The 18,315-nt window shown below is 41.6% G+C and overlaps 1 protein-coding gene and 1 non-coding gene across 2 annotated transcripts in view; both read left to right on the top strand.

Annotated features, from left to right (window-relative positions):
* TMC2 (transmembrane channel like 2) overlaps positions 1-18,315 on the top strand; it is a 96,665-nt gene that overhangs the window by 26,958 nt on the left and 51,392 nt on the right. The window contains exons 3-4 of the mRNA XM_061125671.1: positions 1,299-1,451; positions 14,367-14,457. Of these exons, the coding sequence (XP_060981654.1) occupies positions 1,299-1,451; positions 14,367-14,457 (244 nt within the window). The remainder of the gene's footprint in view (positions 1-1,298; positions 1,452-14,366; positions 14,458-18,315) is intronic.
* Positions 362-468, top strand: LOC133045300 (U6 spliceosomal RNA). The gene has a single exon (XR_009690179.1). It is a non-coding gene; the product is annotated as a U6 spliceosomal RNA (small nuclear RNA).

Raw genomic sequence — 18,315 nt, 5'->3', positions numbered from 1 at the left:
AGATGGCTGGATGGCATCACCAACTCGATGGACATGGGTTTGGGTAGACACCGGGAGTTGGTGATGGACGGGGAGGCCTGACATGCTGCGATTCATGAGGTCGCAAGGAGTCGGACAGGACTAAGCAACTGAACTGAACTGAATGGCTCAGCAGGTAAAGAATCCTCCTGAGATGCAGGCGATGCAGGTTCTATTCTGGGTCAGGAAGATCCCCTGGAGGAGGAAATTGCAACCTACTCCTGTATTCTTGCCTGAAAAATCACATGGACAGAGGAGCCTAGTGGGCTACAGTCCAAAGAGTTGCAAAGAGTTGGACACACCGAACACACACACACACACACACAACAAGAATTAGTAAATTGTGCTCGTTTCAGCAGCACATATACTAAAATTGGAATGATGCAGAGAAAATTAGCTTGGCCCCTGCGCAAGGATGACATGCAAATTCGTGAAGCATTCCATATTTTTTAAAGTAATTAGCCTCCAATTAATAAAAATAATTGGGGAAAAAAATAAAGTAAATATTTAGACCACAAAAAAAAAAGAATTAGTAAATTTACCTAGACAGACAGATGTAGTTTTGAGGTTGATTTAATTTTGAAACCAAAGCATTTCTTCCCCCCAAAAAAAGACAGTTTTGTCAGTGCAGATGTGAACATCAAAGGAAAATAATATTCTATTACTTGATTCATTTATAAGGAAACTTTTAAGTAGGTCTAAAACAATTTAGATATGTGACTCTACTCTTTCAACTAAATTTTATGAAATCTGAATACAGATTAAATATGTTCAATGAAAATTTCATGTCTGAATTGACACTCAGTGAGTACAAGATGAACACTGGCTTTTGAAGACAGTACAAAAAGGATGTAAACTGTCTCATTAATCATTTTTTCACTGATTATATGTTGAAATTATAAAATTTTAATATATTGGGTTAAATGAAGTGTATTATTAAAATTTTAATAGTATATTCATGTTATTTTATAATATAGCTACTAGAAAATTTAAAATTATGATACATTTCCATTGGGCAACCCTATGCAAGTGAGGATGTCTGTGTGGGTAGATTCAGAGGCACAGATTTCGGGAAGGCAGCCCTCAAGGCACCCTGGGCTGCAGAAAGAGTAGTGGCCTCCTCTGCCGGGTGGGTGAAGTCACAGAGTGTTCTGAGCAGGGCAGGCCTGTGCAAGGTGGCAGCTGGGAACATCTCCAGTGGGCTCCTTGCATCCCACAGAATCCCCGAGGACCCTGCCCTCCTTCCCACCCTCCTCCACTCCACCCTGCCTCTGCTCCAGGTCATCCTCCGTGCCCTCCAGTACCTCCAGTGGGGAGTCTCTGTCTGAGGAGGAACTGGCCCGGATCTTGGAGCAGGTGGAAGATAAGAAGAAGCTGATCGCCAGCATGCGGAGCAAGCCTTGGCCCATGGCGAGGAAGCTGGCGGAGCTCAGGTGGGTGGAGGCAGCTGGCCAGAGCACTCCCAGTTGAGAAGGCTCAGCTCCTCTGATGGGCTTGGGAATCCCTTCCTCCTCTCCACCCAAAAGAGCTCAACAAGAATGGGGGTTCACCCTTCCACCCTGCTTCGGTCCCCTTGTCCCCAGCACACGACTGGCCACCGGCCCTGGTGTTGGTTAGCACCGAGCCAGGCCTAGTAGGAGACAAGGAGGATCATGGCCCTTGGGCTACACCCTGCCTCCACTGCCTCGTCACCCCTTTGTCTCACACCCCACCCCATCCGGTGGCCTCTGCACTTCCCTCACAACCAAACAGACATGCCTTCTTTGTATGTGTGTGTGTGTTAATTGCTCAGTCGTATCCAACTCTTTGAGACCCCATGGACTGCAGCCCACCAGGCTCCTCTATCCATGGAATCCTCCAGGCAAGAATACTGGGGCGGGTTGCCATTTCCTCCTCCAGGGGATCTTCCTGACCCAGGTATCGAACCTGGGTCTCCCTCACTGCAAGCAGATTCTTTACCATCTGAGCCACCAGGGAAGCCCGTGCCTTCTGTGGTGGTGGTGGTGGTGGGGTGGGGGGCAGTTATGATCCCCCACCTTAACAAGTTCCTACCTCTCTTGTGTTCCGTAAGCGCCAGGATCTCTCCCCTTGTCACACACTCACCCTTGCAGTGTGGAGTGCAGGGGGATGGGCTGTCTTAGCTTCACTTGTGTCCCGGAGGCCTAACACGGGGCCAAGCTTGCAGTGACACTCCATAAATATTGCCTGGCCTTGTGCCCATGCCCCTGAATCCTATTTTCAGCTCAGCTGCTTCCCTGGTTTCCATATGACCGGCCAGCTCATCACTCATTTTATGGCTCTTGAGTCTCTGCTGTAGTTTTGAAAGAAGAGCAGGATGCTTTTACTAGAAAACTATAATCTGATTTTACCATCTTCCCCCAAGTCCTGCCTCGATCTTTCTGCCGTAAGATTGGGTGACTCCCTCCTTCCTTCTGTATAAAGCTATTTCCCTCAGCTCTTCTCACACCTGAGTTTCCTCATTGCTCAAATGCCTCACCCTTTATCACAGAACAATTCGGCAGCCATATTTTGACCTTCAGCCTCTCTGTTTGTGTCTCCAAGGAACAGCAAAGATGCTGGCTGTGCAAATGGGGTCCGGCCCTGACAAGTAATCTGATAAACAGAGCTTACTCCACTGTGTCGAGTGCTTCCCAGGTGGTGCCATGATAAAGAGTCTGCCTGCCAATGCAGGAGATGTGGGTTCTATCCCTGGGTCAGGAGATCCCCTGAAGGGGGATATGGCAACCCACTCCAGTATTCTTGCCTGTAAAATTCCATGGACAGAGGAGCCTGGCAGTCCATGGGGTTGCAAAGAGTCAAACATGACTGAGCAACTGAGCACACCCACCACTGCCCTGAGAATTATTACCTTCTCTCAAAGTCAGCCGCTGAAAGAAATGCCTCCCCGCAGTGCCTCCAGGCCAGTGCTGACCAACAGAACTTTCTGAGATAATGGAAATATTCTAACTCTATGTTAATAGAGTAGCCACCAGTCACATGTAGCTAGTAAGCACTTAGAAAATAGTGCAACTGAGAAACTGAATTTCTGTTTTATTTTAATTTATTTAAACTTAGGTAGTCACATGGAGAAGGCAATGGCAACCCACTCCGGTACTCTTGCCTGGGAAATCCCATGGACGGAGGAGCTGGGTAGGCTGCAGTCCATGGGGTTGCTGAGAGTCAGACACGACTGAGCGACTTCCCTTTCACTTTTTACTTTCATGCATTGGAGAAGGAAATGGCAACCCACTCCAGTGTTCTGCCTGGAGAATCCCAGGGACGGGGGAGCCTGGTGGGCTGCCGTCTATGGGGTCGCACAGAGTTGGACACGACTGAAGCGACTTAGCAGCAGCAGCAGGTAGTCACAGGTAGTGACAGGAGCAGCAGGTAGTCACAGGTAGTGACAGTTTGAGCTTCAGACAGTGGGCTGTCTGCCTTTCCAGCTCCCTTTTTCTGAGTCTCTTCTTCCTGCTCCCCCAGGGCCAAGTTCTTCCTCCTTCCATCTGTCACTCTAATAGAACCTCATCCCCACTCAGGTGTCACCAGGACACATCTTTTATTAACAGTGGAAAAAGAGCAACCTTGCTGCTTATGGAAATGAGATCTCCAGCCGACTGGAACTCTCAAGGACCATGAAAATCCCTGAGCTGCCCAGAGGAGAAGTCTGCATCTCCTCCAGGCCTAGGGGCAGAGTTCCTGCTCGTGGTCAGGGTAGGAAGTAGCTAAGGCCCGAGAAGCTGAAAGGACTCTCATCTCTCCCACTGGAGCAAGTCTTCCTGACAACAGTGATCTCTTCCCTCCAGCCCACCCTCCTTCCTCTTCCCTCTTGCAAGGCTCCCTATCCCAGACTCAAGTCTCAGACTCTCCAGCCTCTGGTCTCTGCTCCAGTGATGCCTCTGCCTTGCCCACCTGGCTAGGTCCTACCTTTTGAGACTCAGGCCAAGTGTTGCCTCTGCAGGGAAGTCCCTACTGCCCCTCCCTGCATTCAGGCTGAGTTAGTTACCACCTCTCTGAGCCTTAAGGCCCTATCCCTCACTTGACTGGCTGCTCTAGTTTGCAAAGCTGTGTCTTATTCATCTTTTAATTTCTTTCTTTTTTATATTTTGCCAACATTTGCTGCATGCTCCCTATGAGCCAGGTATTGTTCTGAGCCTGGATGTGTAAAAATTCATTTAATCTTCCTAATCACCCTGTGATGTAGGTACTATTATTATTGCCCCCATTTTACTGATGGCAAACTGAGACACAGAGCAATCTAGTAATTTTTCCAGGCCACACAGTGAGTTTAGAGGCCTGGCCAGAATTTGAACTAAGGAATTCTGGCTCTAGAACTTGCACTCTTAAATTGTAATTGTCTCTCTAGAATTCCTAGACATTCTAGAATACACCCCTTTGCCTCCTGTATGATTTCCTCTTCTGGCAATAAAGTCTTCAACTACAGATCTGCAGATAGCATCCCCAGACTACATCTTTTTTTAGAAGTAATGGTGTGAGGACCCCAGTCTCTGGCCAACTCAGGCAGCTGGCTGACTTTGGCATACTTGTTGTAGACAATTGAAGAAGGGTGGTAAGGGATAAAAAGCAACAGCAGTGAACTGGGGCAAGCCTGCATTCACATTTCTACCATATCTGGGTGATTTAATTAGCTATTCAATCCCCCTCAGGCTGGCTTCCTTCCCTTAACCTCTCTGAGCCTCATAGCCCTTTTTTGTAAATTAGGAATAATATTATCTACCTTCAGAGTTGTTTTGACAAATTCAAAATATTTATTTAAGGGCCCAGCATGTAATATACAATTAATAGATAGTAGTTATTGCTGTTATTAATGGTTGAACATCTTGTACCAGACACTGTGCTAAACCCTGAGAGATGAGGATGGGGAACAAAGATGAATCAGAGGAAACTTCACTAGTGATACACGTTAATAATGGCACAAGGCAGGCTGTTGATGTTGGTAAAAGAGTTTCTAGTGCCCTTGAGTCAGAGATGTTTGCTTTAATCATAGAATTAATTAGGTGTATCACTCAGCTTTGTCAGAAACCCAGTGTGTTAGAAAATTAGCCAAAGTGCTTGCTCTCTTCAGAGAGATCTGAAGAATTCCATTTCCAAAAAGATGCAATAGACATACTTCTCCATAATCTTCCCATGAAGCACAACTGAAACCCCAGATATTATGTGTAAAGCAAACATAAGAGACTCAGAAAGGTGGAGAGAAGAAAGCAGACTGGCTAAGGACCTCAGGGTCAAGTGAATGACAGGGCATCAAGTTCTAGGTTTCCTTTTTGCCTATATATCCAAACTGGATACTAGAGATATTGGAGAAGCTGGCATCTCACAAAAACACCTCAAGAAAAGTCTGCTGTCTCTAGCCAAAGGACCAGAAAAGACAGAATACTTGTCAATGAAAACAATCCTACTCCAACCAAACACCATAAACAAAAAACATCTCTAGCCCACTCCTGGCAGCAAAAGTCAAGTTGGGAAGCCTATATTTCCTCTGTTGCCAGGATTTAACATGGTACCCCAACACCCTCATCAATAAATTATCAGAAAAGGCCAAGTGAGGAGCAGGGACATTCACACCCACTGTAGTAATAAGCCCTACCTCTCCCTGTGGTGTCACTGGAGACCACATAGGGAGCATGAACTTTCACCACAACCAGGCAGTAACAAATTATACCTTCAAGCCAGGATGATATGAGTAGAAGGCTTGTGGAAGCCCAAACTCCCACCCTGACTCATTAGTAACAAGGAGCTCCAGCCCAGTCCCAGGTGTCAAAGGAGGCCAAGTGAGTAATCTGGACTTCTACCTAGAAGTAACCGGGCAGCATCTCCCTTCACCTACTGAAGCAGTGTCAGAGGAGGCCTGCTAAAACACAAGATTTAAGTAAGATCCAGAGTCTCATAACATAAAATCCCAAATGTCTAGGCTTCAGTTGAAAACTCACTCATCATACCAAGAACCAGAAAGATCTTAAACTGAATGATAAAAGATAATCAACAGATGCTAACATCAAGATTATACAGATGTTAGAGTTATCTGACAAAGATTTTAAAGAAATCATCATAAAAATGTTTCAGTGAGCAATTATGAACACACAATACAAATAAAGAAATAGTTTCAGAAAATGAATAGAAGATATAAAAGAGAACTGGAAATTTTAGAAGTAAAAAATCTAGTGACTAAAAATTTTTGAATGGGCTCAACAGCAGAATAGAGAAAACTGAATAGATTATCAGTGAAGGTAGAACAAGACAGGTCACTCAATCTGAACAGTAGCAAGAAAACAGTCTGGGGGGAAAAGTGAATAGAGCCTCAGGGACATGTAGGATTATTTTTTAAAAACCTTACCTTGGTGTCTCCTCTAAATCCCTAGATATGAAAGGAAAAAAAGGGAGTGTCAAAAGAAGATAGAGTGGGGCTAGAAAAAAGTCTTCAAATATATAAGAACTAAAAATTTTTCAAATTTGACAAAACTTAAGTATTCAAGAAGTTAAACAAAACCCCAGTAAGATAAATCCAAAGAAATCCATGCTAATACACATCATGGTCAAACTTGTGAATACTTTTAAGAGTCTGAGAGAAGCAGTGCATTACTAAAGAGAAAAAGCAAATAGACAGCAAATTTCTCATCAGAAACCATGAGAACAGAAGTACTAAGTGAAAAGAATTGTCAGTCCAGAATTCTATATCCAGCACAAACATCCTTCAAGAATAAATGAAAACTCAAGACATTCTCAGATGAAGGAAAGCTAGTAGAATCTGTCACCAGGTCTACCCTAAAGTATAACTAAAGAAAGTTCTCTGACATAAAGGAAATGATAAAAGAAGGCATCTTGGAACATCAGGAAGGAAGAACATGGTAAGAGAAAAAATCTTGGGAAATACCATGCATTTTCCTTCTCCTCTTGATTTTTAAAATTATGTTTGACAGTTGAAGCAAAAGTGAAAACACCACCTAATATGGTTCTCAAAAATGCAAAGGAAATAGTTAAGACCATTATAAATGAGTAGGATACAGTGACATAAAGAGAAATAAGGCTCTACACTTCACTCTAACTAGTAAAATGAACCAGAAGGTTTTGATAATACATATAGATAGTTAGATAACAGATAGATGGATGATATATATAGTTCGACACATATTAATGCCTAGAGCAACTATTGAAAAGGCTATACAAATTGATATACTCTAAAACACTGCAGGTTAAACAAAATGGAATTCTAAAAAAAATGTTCAGGAGACAGGGAAGAAGGCAAGTAGAAATGAAAAACAGAAAACAAGAAATAAAATGATGTATTTAAACTGTCACATGTAAATAATTACTACATGTTAGTAGTCTAAATATATCAATTAAAAGACAGAGATCGGCAGACTAGATTTAAAAGATAACTCAAGTACATGCAGTCTATAAGAAACTCACTTTAAATATGATATACATAAGTTGCAAGTAAAGAATGGCAGAAAATACACCATGCAAAAATTAACCAAAAGAAAGTAAGAGAAGCTATGTAAATGTCAAAGTCAATTTCAGAGTAAAGAAAATCACCAAGGATATAGAGGGACACTATATAATGAGGAGATGGCAAGGGTGAACATCAACATTTTAGTAATCAGTGAACTAAAATGGACGGGAATGGGCAAATTTAATTCAGATGACCATATCTACAGCTGTGGGCAAGAATCCCTTAGAAGAAATGGACTAGTCCTCCTAATCAACAAAAGAGTCCAAAATGCAGCACTCGGGTGCAATCTCAAAAATGACAGAATGATCTTGATTCGTTTCAAAGCAAGCCATTCAATAACAGTAATCCAAGTCTATGCCCGAACCACTAATGCCAAAGAAGCTGAAGTTGAATGATTCTATGAAGACCTGCAAGACCTTCTAGAACCAACACCAAAAAAAAAAAAAAAAAGATGTCCTTTTCATCATAGGGGACTGGAATGCAAAAGTAAGAAGTCAAGAGATACCTGAAGCAAAAGGCAAGTTTGGCTTTGGAGTACAAAATAAAGCAGGGCAAAAACTAACAGACTTTTACCTAGAGAATGCACTGGTCATAGCAAACACCCTCTTCCAAAAACACAAGAGACAACTCTACCCAGGGATGTCACCAGATGGTCAATACCAAAATCAGATTGATTATATTCTTTGCAGCTGAAGATGGATAAGCTCTATACAGTCAACAAAAGCAAAACCAGGGGCTGACTGAACTCCTTATTGCAAAACTCAGACTTAAATTGAAGAAAGTAGGGAAAACCACTGGTCCAGGAAAACTACTTGACCTAAATAAAATCCCTTATGATTATACAGTTAGAAGTGACAGATAGACTCAAGAGATTAGATCTGATAGAGTGCCCAAAGAATTATGGACAGATTACTGGAGTCAGTGATCAAAAACCATCCGCAAACAAGGCAAAAACGGTTGTCTGAGGAGGCCTTACAAATAACTGAGAAAAGAAGTGAAAGGCAAAGGGGGAAAAGGAGAGATATACCCATCTAAATGCAGAGTTCTAAAGAATAACAAGGAGATAAGAAAGCATTCTTAAGTGAACAATGCAAAGAAATAGAGGAAAACAATAGAATGGGAAAGAATAGAGATCTCTTCAAGAAAGTTAGCGATACCAAGGGAACATTTCATGCAAAGATGGGCTCAATAAAGGACAGAAATGGTATGGACCTAACAGAAGCAGAAGATACTAAGAAGAGGTGGCAAGAATACACAGAAGAACTGTACAAAGAAGATCTTGATGATTCAGATAACTGTGATGATGTGGTCACTCACCTAGAACCAGACATCCTGGAGAGTGAGGTCAAGTGGGCCTTAGGAAGCATCACTATAAACAAAGCTAGTGGAGGTGATGGAATTCCAGCTGAGCTATTTAAAATCCTAAAAGGTGATGTTATAAAAGTGCTACACTCAATATGCCATTAAATTTGGAATATTTAGCACTGGCCACAGGACTGGAAAAAGTCAGTTTTCATTCCCAATCTCAAAGAAGGGCAATGCCACAGAATGTTCAAAGTACTGCACAATTGCACTCATTTCACATGCTAGCAAGGTAATGCTCAAAATCCTCCAAGCTAGGCTTCAATAGTATGCGAACTGAGAACTTCCAGATGTACAAGCTGAGTTTAGAAAAGGCAAAAGAACAAGATATCAAATTGCCAACATCTGTGGGATCATAGAAAAAGCAAGGGAATTCCAGAAAAACATCTGCTTTATTGACTACACTAAAGCCTTTGACTTTGTGGATCACAAGAAATTATAACAAATTCTTAAAGAGATGGGAATACCACCTTACCTGGGCTTCCCAGGTGGCTCAAATGGTAAAGTATCTGCCTGCAATGCAGGAGACCTTGGATCGATCCCTGGGTCAGGAAGCTCCCAAGGAGAAGGGAACAGCAACCCACTCCAATATTCTTGCCTGGATAATTCCATGGACAGAGGAGCCTAGTGCACTACAGTACATAGGATCACAAAGAGTTGTACACGACTGAGTGATTACCCTTCCTGCCTCCTGAGAAACCTGTAGGCAGCTCAAGAAGTAACAGTTAGAATCGGACATGGAACAATGGACTGGTTCCAAATTGGGAAAGAACATCTAGGCTGTATATTGTCACGCTGCTTATTTAACTTCTATGCAGAGTACATCATGGGCAATGCCAGGCTGGATGAAGCACAAGCTGGAATCAAGACTGCTAGGAGAAATATCAATAACCTCAGATATGCAGATGACACCACTGTTACGAAAGTGAAGAGGAACTGAAGAGTCTGTTGATGACAGTGAAAGAGTAGAGTGAAAAAGCTGGCTTAAAACTCAACATTCAAAAAACTAAAATCATGGCTTTTGGTCCCATCACTTCATGGCAAATAGATGGGGAAACAATGGAAACAGTGACAGACTTTATTTTCTTGGGCTCCAAAATCACTGCAGATGGTGCCTGCAGCCATGAAATTAAAAGACGCTTGCTCCTTAGAAGAAAAGTTATGACCAACCTAGACAGCATATTAAAAAGCAGAGATATTATTTTGTCAACAAAGGTCCATATAGTCAAAGCTATGGTTTTTTCCAGTAATCGTGTAAAGGTGTTAGAGTTGGACCATAAAGAAGGCTGAGCACTGAAGAACTGATGCTTTTGAACTGTGGTGCTGGAGAAGACTCTTGAGAGTTCCTGGACTGCACAGAGATCAAACCAGTCTATCCTAAAGGAAATCAACCCTGAATATTCATTGGAAGGACTGTTGCTGAAGCTGAAGCTCCAATACATTGGCCACTTGATATGAAGAGCCGACTCATTGGAAAAGACCCTGATGCTGGGAAAGATTAAAGGCAGGAGGAGAAGGAGACAACAGAGGATGAGATAGTTGGATGGCATCACTGATTCAGTGAATATGAGTTTGAGCAAACTCCAGGAGATAGCGAAGGACAGGGAAACCTGGCATGCTGCAGTCGCTGGGGTCACAAAGAGTTGGTCACAGCTGAACAACAAAAAACAGCATAATGATAAAAGGGTCAATATACCAAGCAAACAGAACAATCCTAAATGTATGTGCACCAAAGAGATCAGTGGTTTGGATTCTACAGGTTATTAATTTTCCAGTGCTATGTAATAAATTACCCCAAAACTCAATAGTTGAAAACAGTAATAAACATGTGTTATCTTCTGTCAGTCAGAAATTCAGGATCAGCTTAGCTGGTGGCTCTAACTTGGAGCCTTTCATGAGGTTGAATCAAGATGTTGGTCAGGGCTTCAGCCTTCAGATGACTGGGGCTAGTGAAGCCACTCCCAAGGTTGCTCACACACATGGATGACAAGGTGGTTCTGATTATTAGTCCCCAGTTTCTCTCCATATGGGCCTCTCCATGGGCTGCTTAAGTATCCTCATAACCTGACAGCTAGCTTCCTCCAAAAGAGGGAGATTTCAAGGGGGAAGTCACAAAACCTAGTTTCAGAAGTCCTAGTCTCAGAAGTCATAAGTTGTCACTTTTACCACTTTCTATTCATTGGAGGCACATTGCTAAGTCTGGCCCACAATCAAGGGGAGAAAAATTCATTTCTCCATTTTAAAGGGAGGAATGTCAAGAAATCTGTTGACATAGTTGAAAACCAACACATATGGGAAGTCAGGTATGCTTGGTTAGCCTCAAGTGCCTTTAGATTGATTCAGTGACATCTCTAGGCCTGGCTTATCTGAGTTTCCACTCAGAGTGAGCTCAACATCTGTTTGATCTTTGCCTCCACAACTGAAAAATAAAAACTGCTTGGAGGCAAAGGGAAACACCAAACCAGCAGAACCCAAATTACCTTCAACATCTGGCCATCTCCAACCTCTGGCCACCTCTCTTTGGCCATCTGTGTCCCCTACCTTAATCTAGATGTCTTCTGGATTTCTGGCTGGCTGATACACTTTCCCAGTGTTCTGCTTGGGACAGCAAAGCTCTGTAAGGATGCTGTCAAACTCAAGCTGCCCTGTGTCTACTTGTACCTCTGCATTGCAAAATTAAGTGTGATTTTGCATCTGATCTGCTTCACCAGCAGTGGGTTTTTGGATGTATGTGGTTTCTCTGAGAGATACTTTGGGTCAACTTCAGAGTATCCCTGTTGTAGAAGGCTGCATTGCTGAGTCTCTTGTCCAGGCCCCTGGGGAGCAGAAAGCCCTTCACAGCAGCCCCCTGGGCTAGCAAAGACTCTTTATCAGCTGTCCACTTTAGGAGCTGCTGTTTCCCCAGAAGGAGAAGAGTGACTGCTTGCTAAATGAAACCACTGTGCTCACATGGTCTGCATCCACACATTTAAATCTCATGACATCATGCCCATTTCTAGATGAAAACTGCCACTCCAGGAGGCACAGCATCTTGCCTGGCTCTCTCTGGCACTAAAGCCACACAATATACTCCTTTTCTCCCAGCAGTAATCACTGGCCACCCTGACTGTGTCTTTCAAACTGTTATTTGGGCCACTTTATCAACAAGGAGGGTCTTTCTAGGGCAGTGTGAGGGGCTCCAGAAATGCTGTCTGTGGGTGGCTACCCAGGAAAGCCATGCCTCAACAATGGCTTCCTCCTCTCCTGAGTGTTGGAGGGGCCTGAGGGGTTGATAACCACCTGTCAAAAGGGACCTTGAGATTCAGGCCCCTAGAAGTTTCCACAAAGGATCCCACCTCTCTTGCCTTTTCACTTCATTTATCACACACCATCTGGTTTGAGGAAGAGGAGAGATGAGCTTGCATGAAGTTCCCCATTTGAAAGGAGGGGAAAAGGAGGGGACAGGAGCACCCCACAGAAGGAAGATTTGCAGGGACTTCCCTGGTGGTCCAGTGGTTAGACCTCCACAATTTCACTGCCAAGGGCATGGGTTCAATCACTGGTTTTGGAACTAAGATCCTGCAAGCCACACTGCCTGACCAAAAAAAAAAAAAAAAAAGAGGATTTGCAACAGTTGGGAAGTGCAGGGCAAGAGCCAGTGTTTCCATAAACCAACTACTATTTCTAGTAAGGAAGCACATGGATCACAGATAACAGATGTAAAAGGATTTGCTATAAAAATGTTAGTTGTGATTATTTATACACTTTTACTGATCCAAAAAAGCTTGCTGCATACATCAAAATTGTTAGACTGCTTGATCTGTTTGCAGTGAATGATCCTTAGTGTTTGTATCCAGTTCTGAGCAGGGCCCTCTTTTCTTCTGAGGGCTCTCTGGGCTTCTGGACACAGTCTGAACATCAAGAAAAGAAGCATTTGGTGCCAGGTTCAATGGCTCAGGCATAAGATCTGGTACTTACTTTTGAGATTTTTATCCAAAGTCACCAAATCTTAAATGTTGTCACATTCAAACTCACAAACCCTGAATGCTTAGGAGTCCCTACCCACTCATGAAATATAGGAAGAGGACAAAAATAGGAGTTTCATGAAAACATTCTTTGTTGTCCTGGAGTCATTGGTAGTCACAGATAACTCACTGCCAGAATGACTGCAGCCTGGGGGAAACAGGGGCTGACCCCACAAAGGAGCCTTAATCCTGTACAGCCCAGCTTTTGACCCTGGACCCAGAAGCTACACAGATGGCCTCATTAACATTGGGACATCATTGAGACATCCTAATAAAACCAGTCTTGGGATTAACCCCAGTTTAGAATGTAACTTTGACAGGTAGCAACTACCTGCATTTGCACTTTGGAGGTGGTGTAGGTTATGTTCCCAGCAGGAGAGCCTGAACAACAGCAGCCAGACACCCAATGTCTTCTTCCACCCACCCTGAGGTGGATTTAATTCTTCATCTACTTGTATGGTCTTATCCAGTAGTTGCTGATAAACTGATTCTTTGGGTGTTGGGATGGGAGAGCCCTGATGTGGAACACTTACTAATTCCCATTAGTCTAAATACTCCCACCATGGCCAGTTTCAAGCTATCAATAGTTTAATAATTGGTTGGTCAATTTTCTGAGTATTTAACAATCAGTTCTCAGAAGCCAACCCTCACCAGCTCCAGCATTTGACCCAAAGTATTTAACAGAGAGACCTATTCCGTGTGTTTCTCATGCAGCCTTCCTTGGAATTTCACTCACTCATCCAATGTTCATGCACTCTACTAATATCTAACGAATGCTGTATTGGTTTTTTGGTGTTTTTTTTTTTTTTTATTGCTGCTCTAACAAAATACTACAAGTTTAATGGCTTAAGACAGTTTATTAATTCACAGTCCTGTTGGTCCCAAGCTCAGCATAGTGTGGCTGGATTCTCTGCTCAGGTTCTCACTAGGCTAAAATCAAGGTATCAGCAGGGCTGTGGTTCCCTGCCACCTGGGACTTGAGGTTCTCTTCCAGGTTCACTGACTTTTGATAGAAAGTCATTTTCTTCTCTTGTTTTTCAACGTGGCATCCTCCAGAAGGGCCCCAGCAACAGAGGACAGAGGATTCTTTTGATTCTAATTTCTCTAATTTCCTTTTCTGCCACATCTCTCTCTGATTCTTCTGCCTTCCTCTTCTTTTTCTAAGGGCTCATGTGATTATATTGGGCCCTTCCAGATATCCAGGGTAATCTCCCTAGGTTAAAGTCAGTAGTCTTAATTACATCTGCAAAATTCCTTTTGCTATTCACAAGGGGTTGAAGGTCATGGAAGCCAAAATTCTGCCTACAGGTGCCAACAATGTACCAATCACTGTCCTTGGCATTTGGGAGACTTCAGTGGACAAAACAGACAAAATGCCCTGCCTTTGTGGAACTTACATTCTAACTAGGGGTTTAAAACACTCAAAGCCCTCAGCCACATATATGCCTTCATAGTTCAGATTTCTGTTGCTTGGGTGTTAATTAAATTTCTGCCTTTTCCCCCCCTCTAACCAGGGAGGCCCAAGAATTTGTGGAGAAGTATGAAGGAGCCTTGGGAAAGGGCAAAGGCAAGCGACTCTACGCCTATAGGATGCTGATGGCTAAGGTGTGTGGTCCAGAGGCTGCAAACCTATGGGAGGACTTGCTCAATTCCTGAGTCTGGGTGACCATCACAGGCACCTGCCTGGTTTCACAGCTTGTGTCCACCTCCCCCAGAATCCTGAGTGTGAGGTCCAGTCAGTCGTTCTGATTTATCCAGGAATGAAACCAGCTGTCCATTTCTCTCTACTTACCTGTGAGGGCTGCAATATACTGGAGACGTGTTTCCTCTCCACTGAAGAACTAAACTCACAGAATTAATGATGTTGAATCTACTGGGATCTTATTTTCCAAACCTCCAAATCAAGACTTTGGTTTGGTGGAGACCCAGAAGGGCCATGAGTCATACAGAGTCATGACCCAGAGTCATACAGAAGACAAAAGTGGTGTCAACAGGGTGTCAAGGACAACTCTGGTGTGTTATGTCATAACCTGGGCTTCTGATTCAAGCTAAAGTAATGACCTCTAATTGGATATTTAACGTGAAACTATGGAAGTATCCGTCCTTTACCTACTGATCTGAAAAGCTATCATTTTCATTCACTTAATTCTTCTATAGGGCCTTTTTTGGAACTTTTATTTGAACTCATCATTTCAACTATTGATTCAGTCTAATGGCTCATAAGGCTTCCTCTTTTTACCTTTCTTTCTCAAAAATGTCTTGGCCAGTCTTGCCTATGTTTCCATTTGCATTTTGTTATGTTTTATTAGCATTGTTTTTTTCCCATGTGCAATTTTAAAATCACTTTGCCAATTTCTAGTATAGTCCATTGAGATTTTGATTGAAAAAAAATTTTTTAAAACATAGTCAATTTTATTCTCCTTAAACCACAAAATAGAGTGGAAATTTTTTTAATCTTTGGTTTAACTTGGGAAAACTTATCTGTAGAATATCCAGTCTTTACATCTAAAAATATCATACATTTCTGAAGCTTTCTTTTTCTATCCTTCAGCAAAGTTTGTCATTTTCTTCATAAAGATCTTTTCTATGTTATATGTTATTTCTACAAAATTTATGTTTTGGTTGCATTTGTGAATGAGATCATTTTTCCATTTATTTGATAGATAACTAGATATGCTGGTATGCAGGAAAACTGTGTATTTGAATATTCATTTTTAATCTGTTTCCTCTATTGTACTTCCTTATTAGTTTTAATCACTTTCATCTAATTGTGTATGTAAAGATATTTTTCTTGAGTTCTAAATCATTTCTGTCCTGAACTGCAGATTAGCAATACTAGAACAGTTTCAGTTGATAATGGTGATCATAGGTCTCTTTGCTTTTCCATTACTTTAATGAAAATGACTCCAATGTTTCACATTAAGTTGATGGTAGTTGTTACCTTGACAACCTTGAAGTAGATTTTCTTTCTCACAATAAGAAATTATCCTTTTATTTCTAGTTTAATAAGACTTCCATTTTATTGGAATATCCAAATAGATGTTCAGTTCAGTTTAGTTCAGTCACTCAGTCATGTCCGACTATTTGCGACCCCATAGACTGCAAAATGCCAGGCTTCCCTGCCCCTCACCAACTCCTGGAGCTTGCTCAAACTCATGTCCATTGAGTCAGTGATGCCATCCAACCATCTTATTCTCTGTCATCCCCTTCTCCTCCTGCCTTCAATCTTTCCCAGCATCAGGGTCTTTTCCAATGTCAGTTCTTCACATCAGGTGACCAAAGTATTGGAGCTTCAGCTTCAGCAACAGTCTTTCCAATGCATATTCAGGACTGATTTTCTTTAGGATGGACTGGTTTGATTTCCTTGCAGTCCAAGGGACTTTCAAGAGTCTTCTCAAACACCACAGTTCAAAAGCATCAATTCTCCCGCAATCAGCTTTCTTTATGGTCAAACTTTCACATCCTTATATGACTACTGGAAAAACCATAGCTTTGACTAGACATACCTCCTTTGTCAGCAAAGTAATGTCTCTGCTTTTTAATATGCTGTCTAGGTTAGTCATAGCTTTTCTTCCAAGGAGCAAGCATCTTTTAATTTCATGGTTGTGGTCACCATCTGCAGTGATTTTGGAGCCCAAGAAGATAAAGTCTGTCACTGTTTCCATTGTTTCCCCACCTATTTGCCATGAAGTATGGGACCAGAAGCCATGATCTTAGTTTTTTGAGTGTTGAGTTATAAACCAGCTTTTTCACTCTACTCTTTCACTATCATCAAGAGGCTCTTCAGTTCCTCTTCACCTTCTGCCATAAGGGTGGTGTCATCTGCATATCTGAGGTTATTGATATTTCTCCTGCCCATCTTGATTCCAGCTTGTGTTTCATCCAGCCCAACATTTTGCATGATGTACTCTGCACGTAAGTTAAATAAGCAGGGTGACAATATACAGCCTTGACCTACTCCTTTCCCAATGTGGAACCTGTCCATTGTTCCATGTCTGGTTCTAACTGTTGCTTCTTGACCTGCCTACAGGTTTCTCAGGAGGCAGGTCAGGTGGTCTGGTATTCCCATCTCTTTAAGAATGTTCCACAGTTTGTTGTGATCCACACAGTCAAAGGCTTTGGTATAGTCAATAAAGCAGAAATAGATGTTTTTCTGGAACTCTTTTGCTTTTTCAATGATCCAATGGATGTTGGCAATTTGATCTCTGGTTCTTCTGCCTTTTCTAAAACCAGCTTGAACATCTGGAAGTTCTCAGTTCACGTATTGCTGAAGCCTGGCTTGGAGAATTTTGAGCATTGCTTTGCTAGCATGTGAGATGCGTGCAATTGTGCAATAGTTTGAACATTCTTCAGCATTGCCTTTCTTGGGGATTGGAATGAAAACTGACCTATTCCCGTCCAGAGGCCACTGCTGATTTTTCCAAATTTGCTGACATATTGAATGCAGCACTTTAATAGCATAATCTTTTAGGATTTGAAATAGCTCAGCTGGAATTTCAACACCTCCACTAGCTTTGTTCATAGTGATGCTTCCTAAGATAAATAGATGTTAGATTTTGTTAAATACCTTTCCCTTCTGTTCATAAACTTAGTTTTATCAGGCACATCTGATTTTTCAAGTATTTTATTTATAATTTTTACATAAATCTTCACAAAATTGATTGAATTTATGTGTGCACACACACACATGCATGCTGTCTTGGCATATTTTAATATTAGGGTTGCACTTTCTTTGTAACATTAAACAAACAGCATTACCTCCATTTTATGCTGTAAATCAGCTTGTGGAGCATGATTTTTTTTTTAATTGAAAGATGGAATCCTCAAAACTATAAAGGTCAGGAAGCATTTTATAGAATATCTTGATAAGTTTTTAATGGTTTTCCAATTGGGATAGTCAAGTTTTAACTTCTTCTTGAGGTCATTTTGATATTTTTTTATCTCCTCAGACTTGATCCTTTCATTAAGAGTTTCATATGTATTAACAGAAAATTGCATATAGATAGTCTCATAATTTTTGTAATTATATTTTATATATGTTGAGTTTAAATCTTTTTTATCCCTAGTATTATTTTTTCTTCCTTTTCTGTTATAGTCACCTGACAACTATCTATGGGTCACATGAATTTTTATCTAAAAACCATTTGTCACTTAACAATGAACACTCAGAACTTTCTTCTCAACTGAGGAATGTGTTCTTCAAATATGTCTGATAAATGATCTAATTTGTTTCTGTTCAAACAGTTCCAGCTTCTTCACTAGAAGGATGGCTCTCAATTCCTCACTCTTTGTATTTACTTTCCCTCATGATTTTTAATTCTTTGCTTTCTCTCTCTTTACATCTCAGAAATTTCTTAGGTTTACTTTCAATATTATTGGATCAATTTTCTTTTGTCTCAATTAAACTATAATGTTTATTTTCATTCTATTACTGGACTTATAGCAATCTTGTAATCAATTCTT

Source organism: Dama dama, chromosome 23, assembly GCF_033118175.1.
Source record: "Dama dama isolate Ldn47 chromosome 23, ASM3311817v1, whole genome shotgun sequence".
NCBI lineage: Eukaryota > Metazoa > Chordata > Mammalia > Artiodactyla > Cervidae > Dama > Dama dama.
This window is presented reverse-complemented; position numbering and strand designations above follow the sequence as displayed.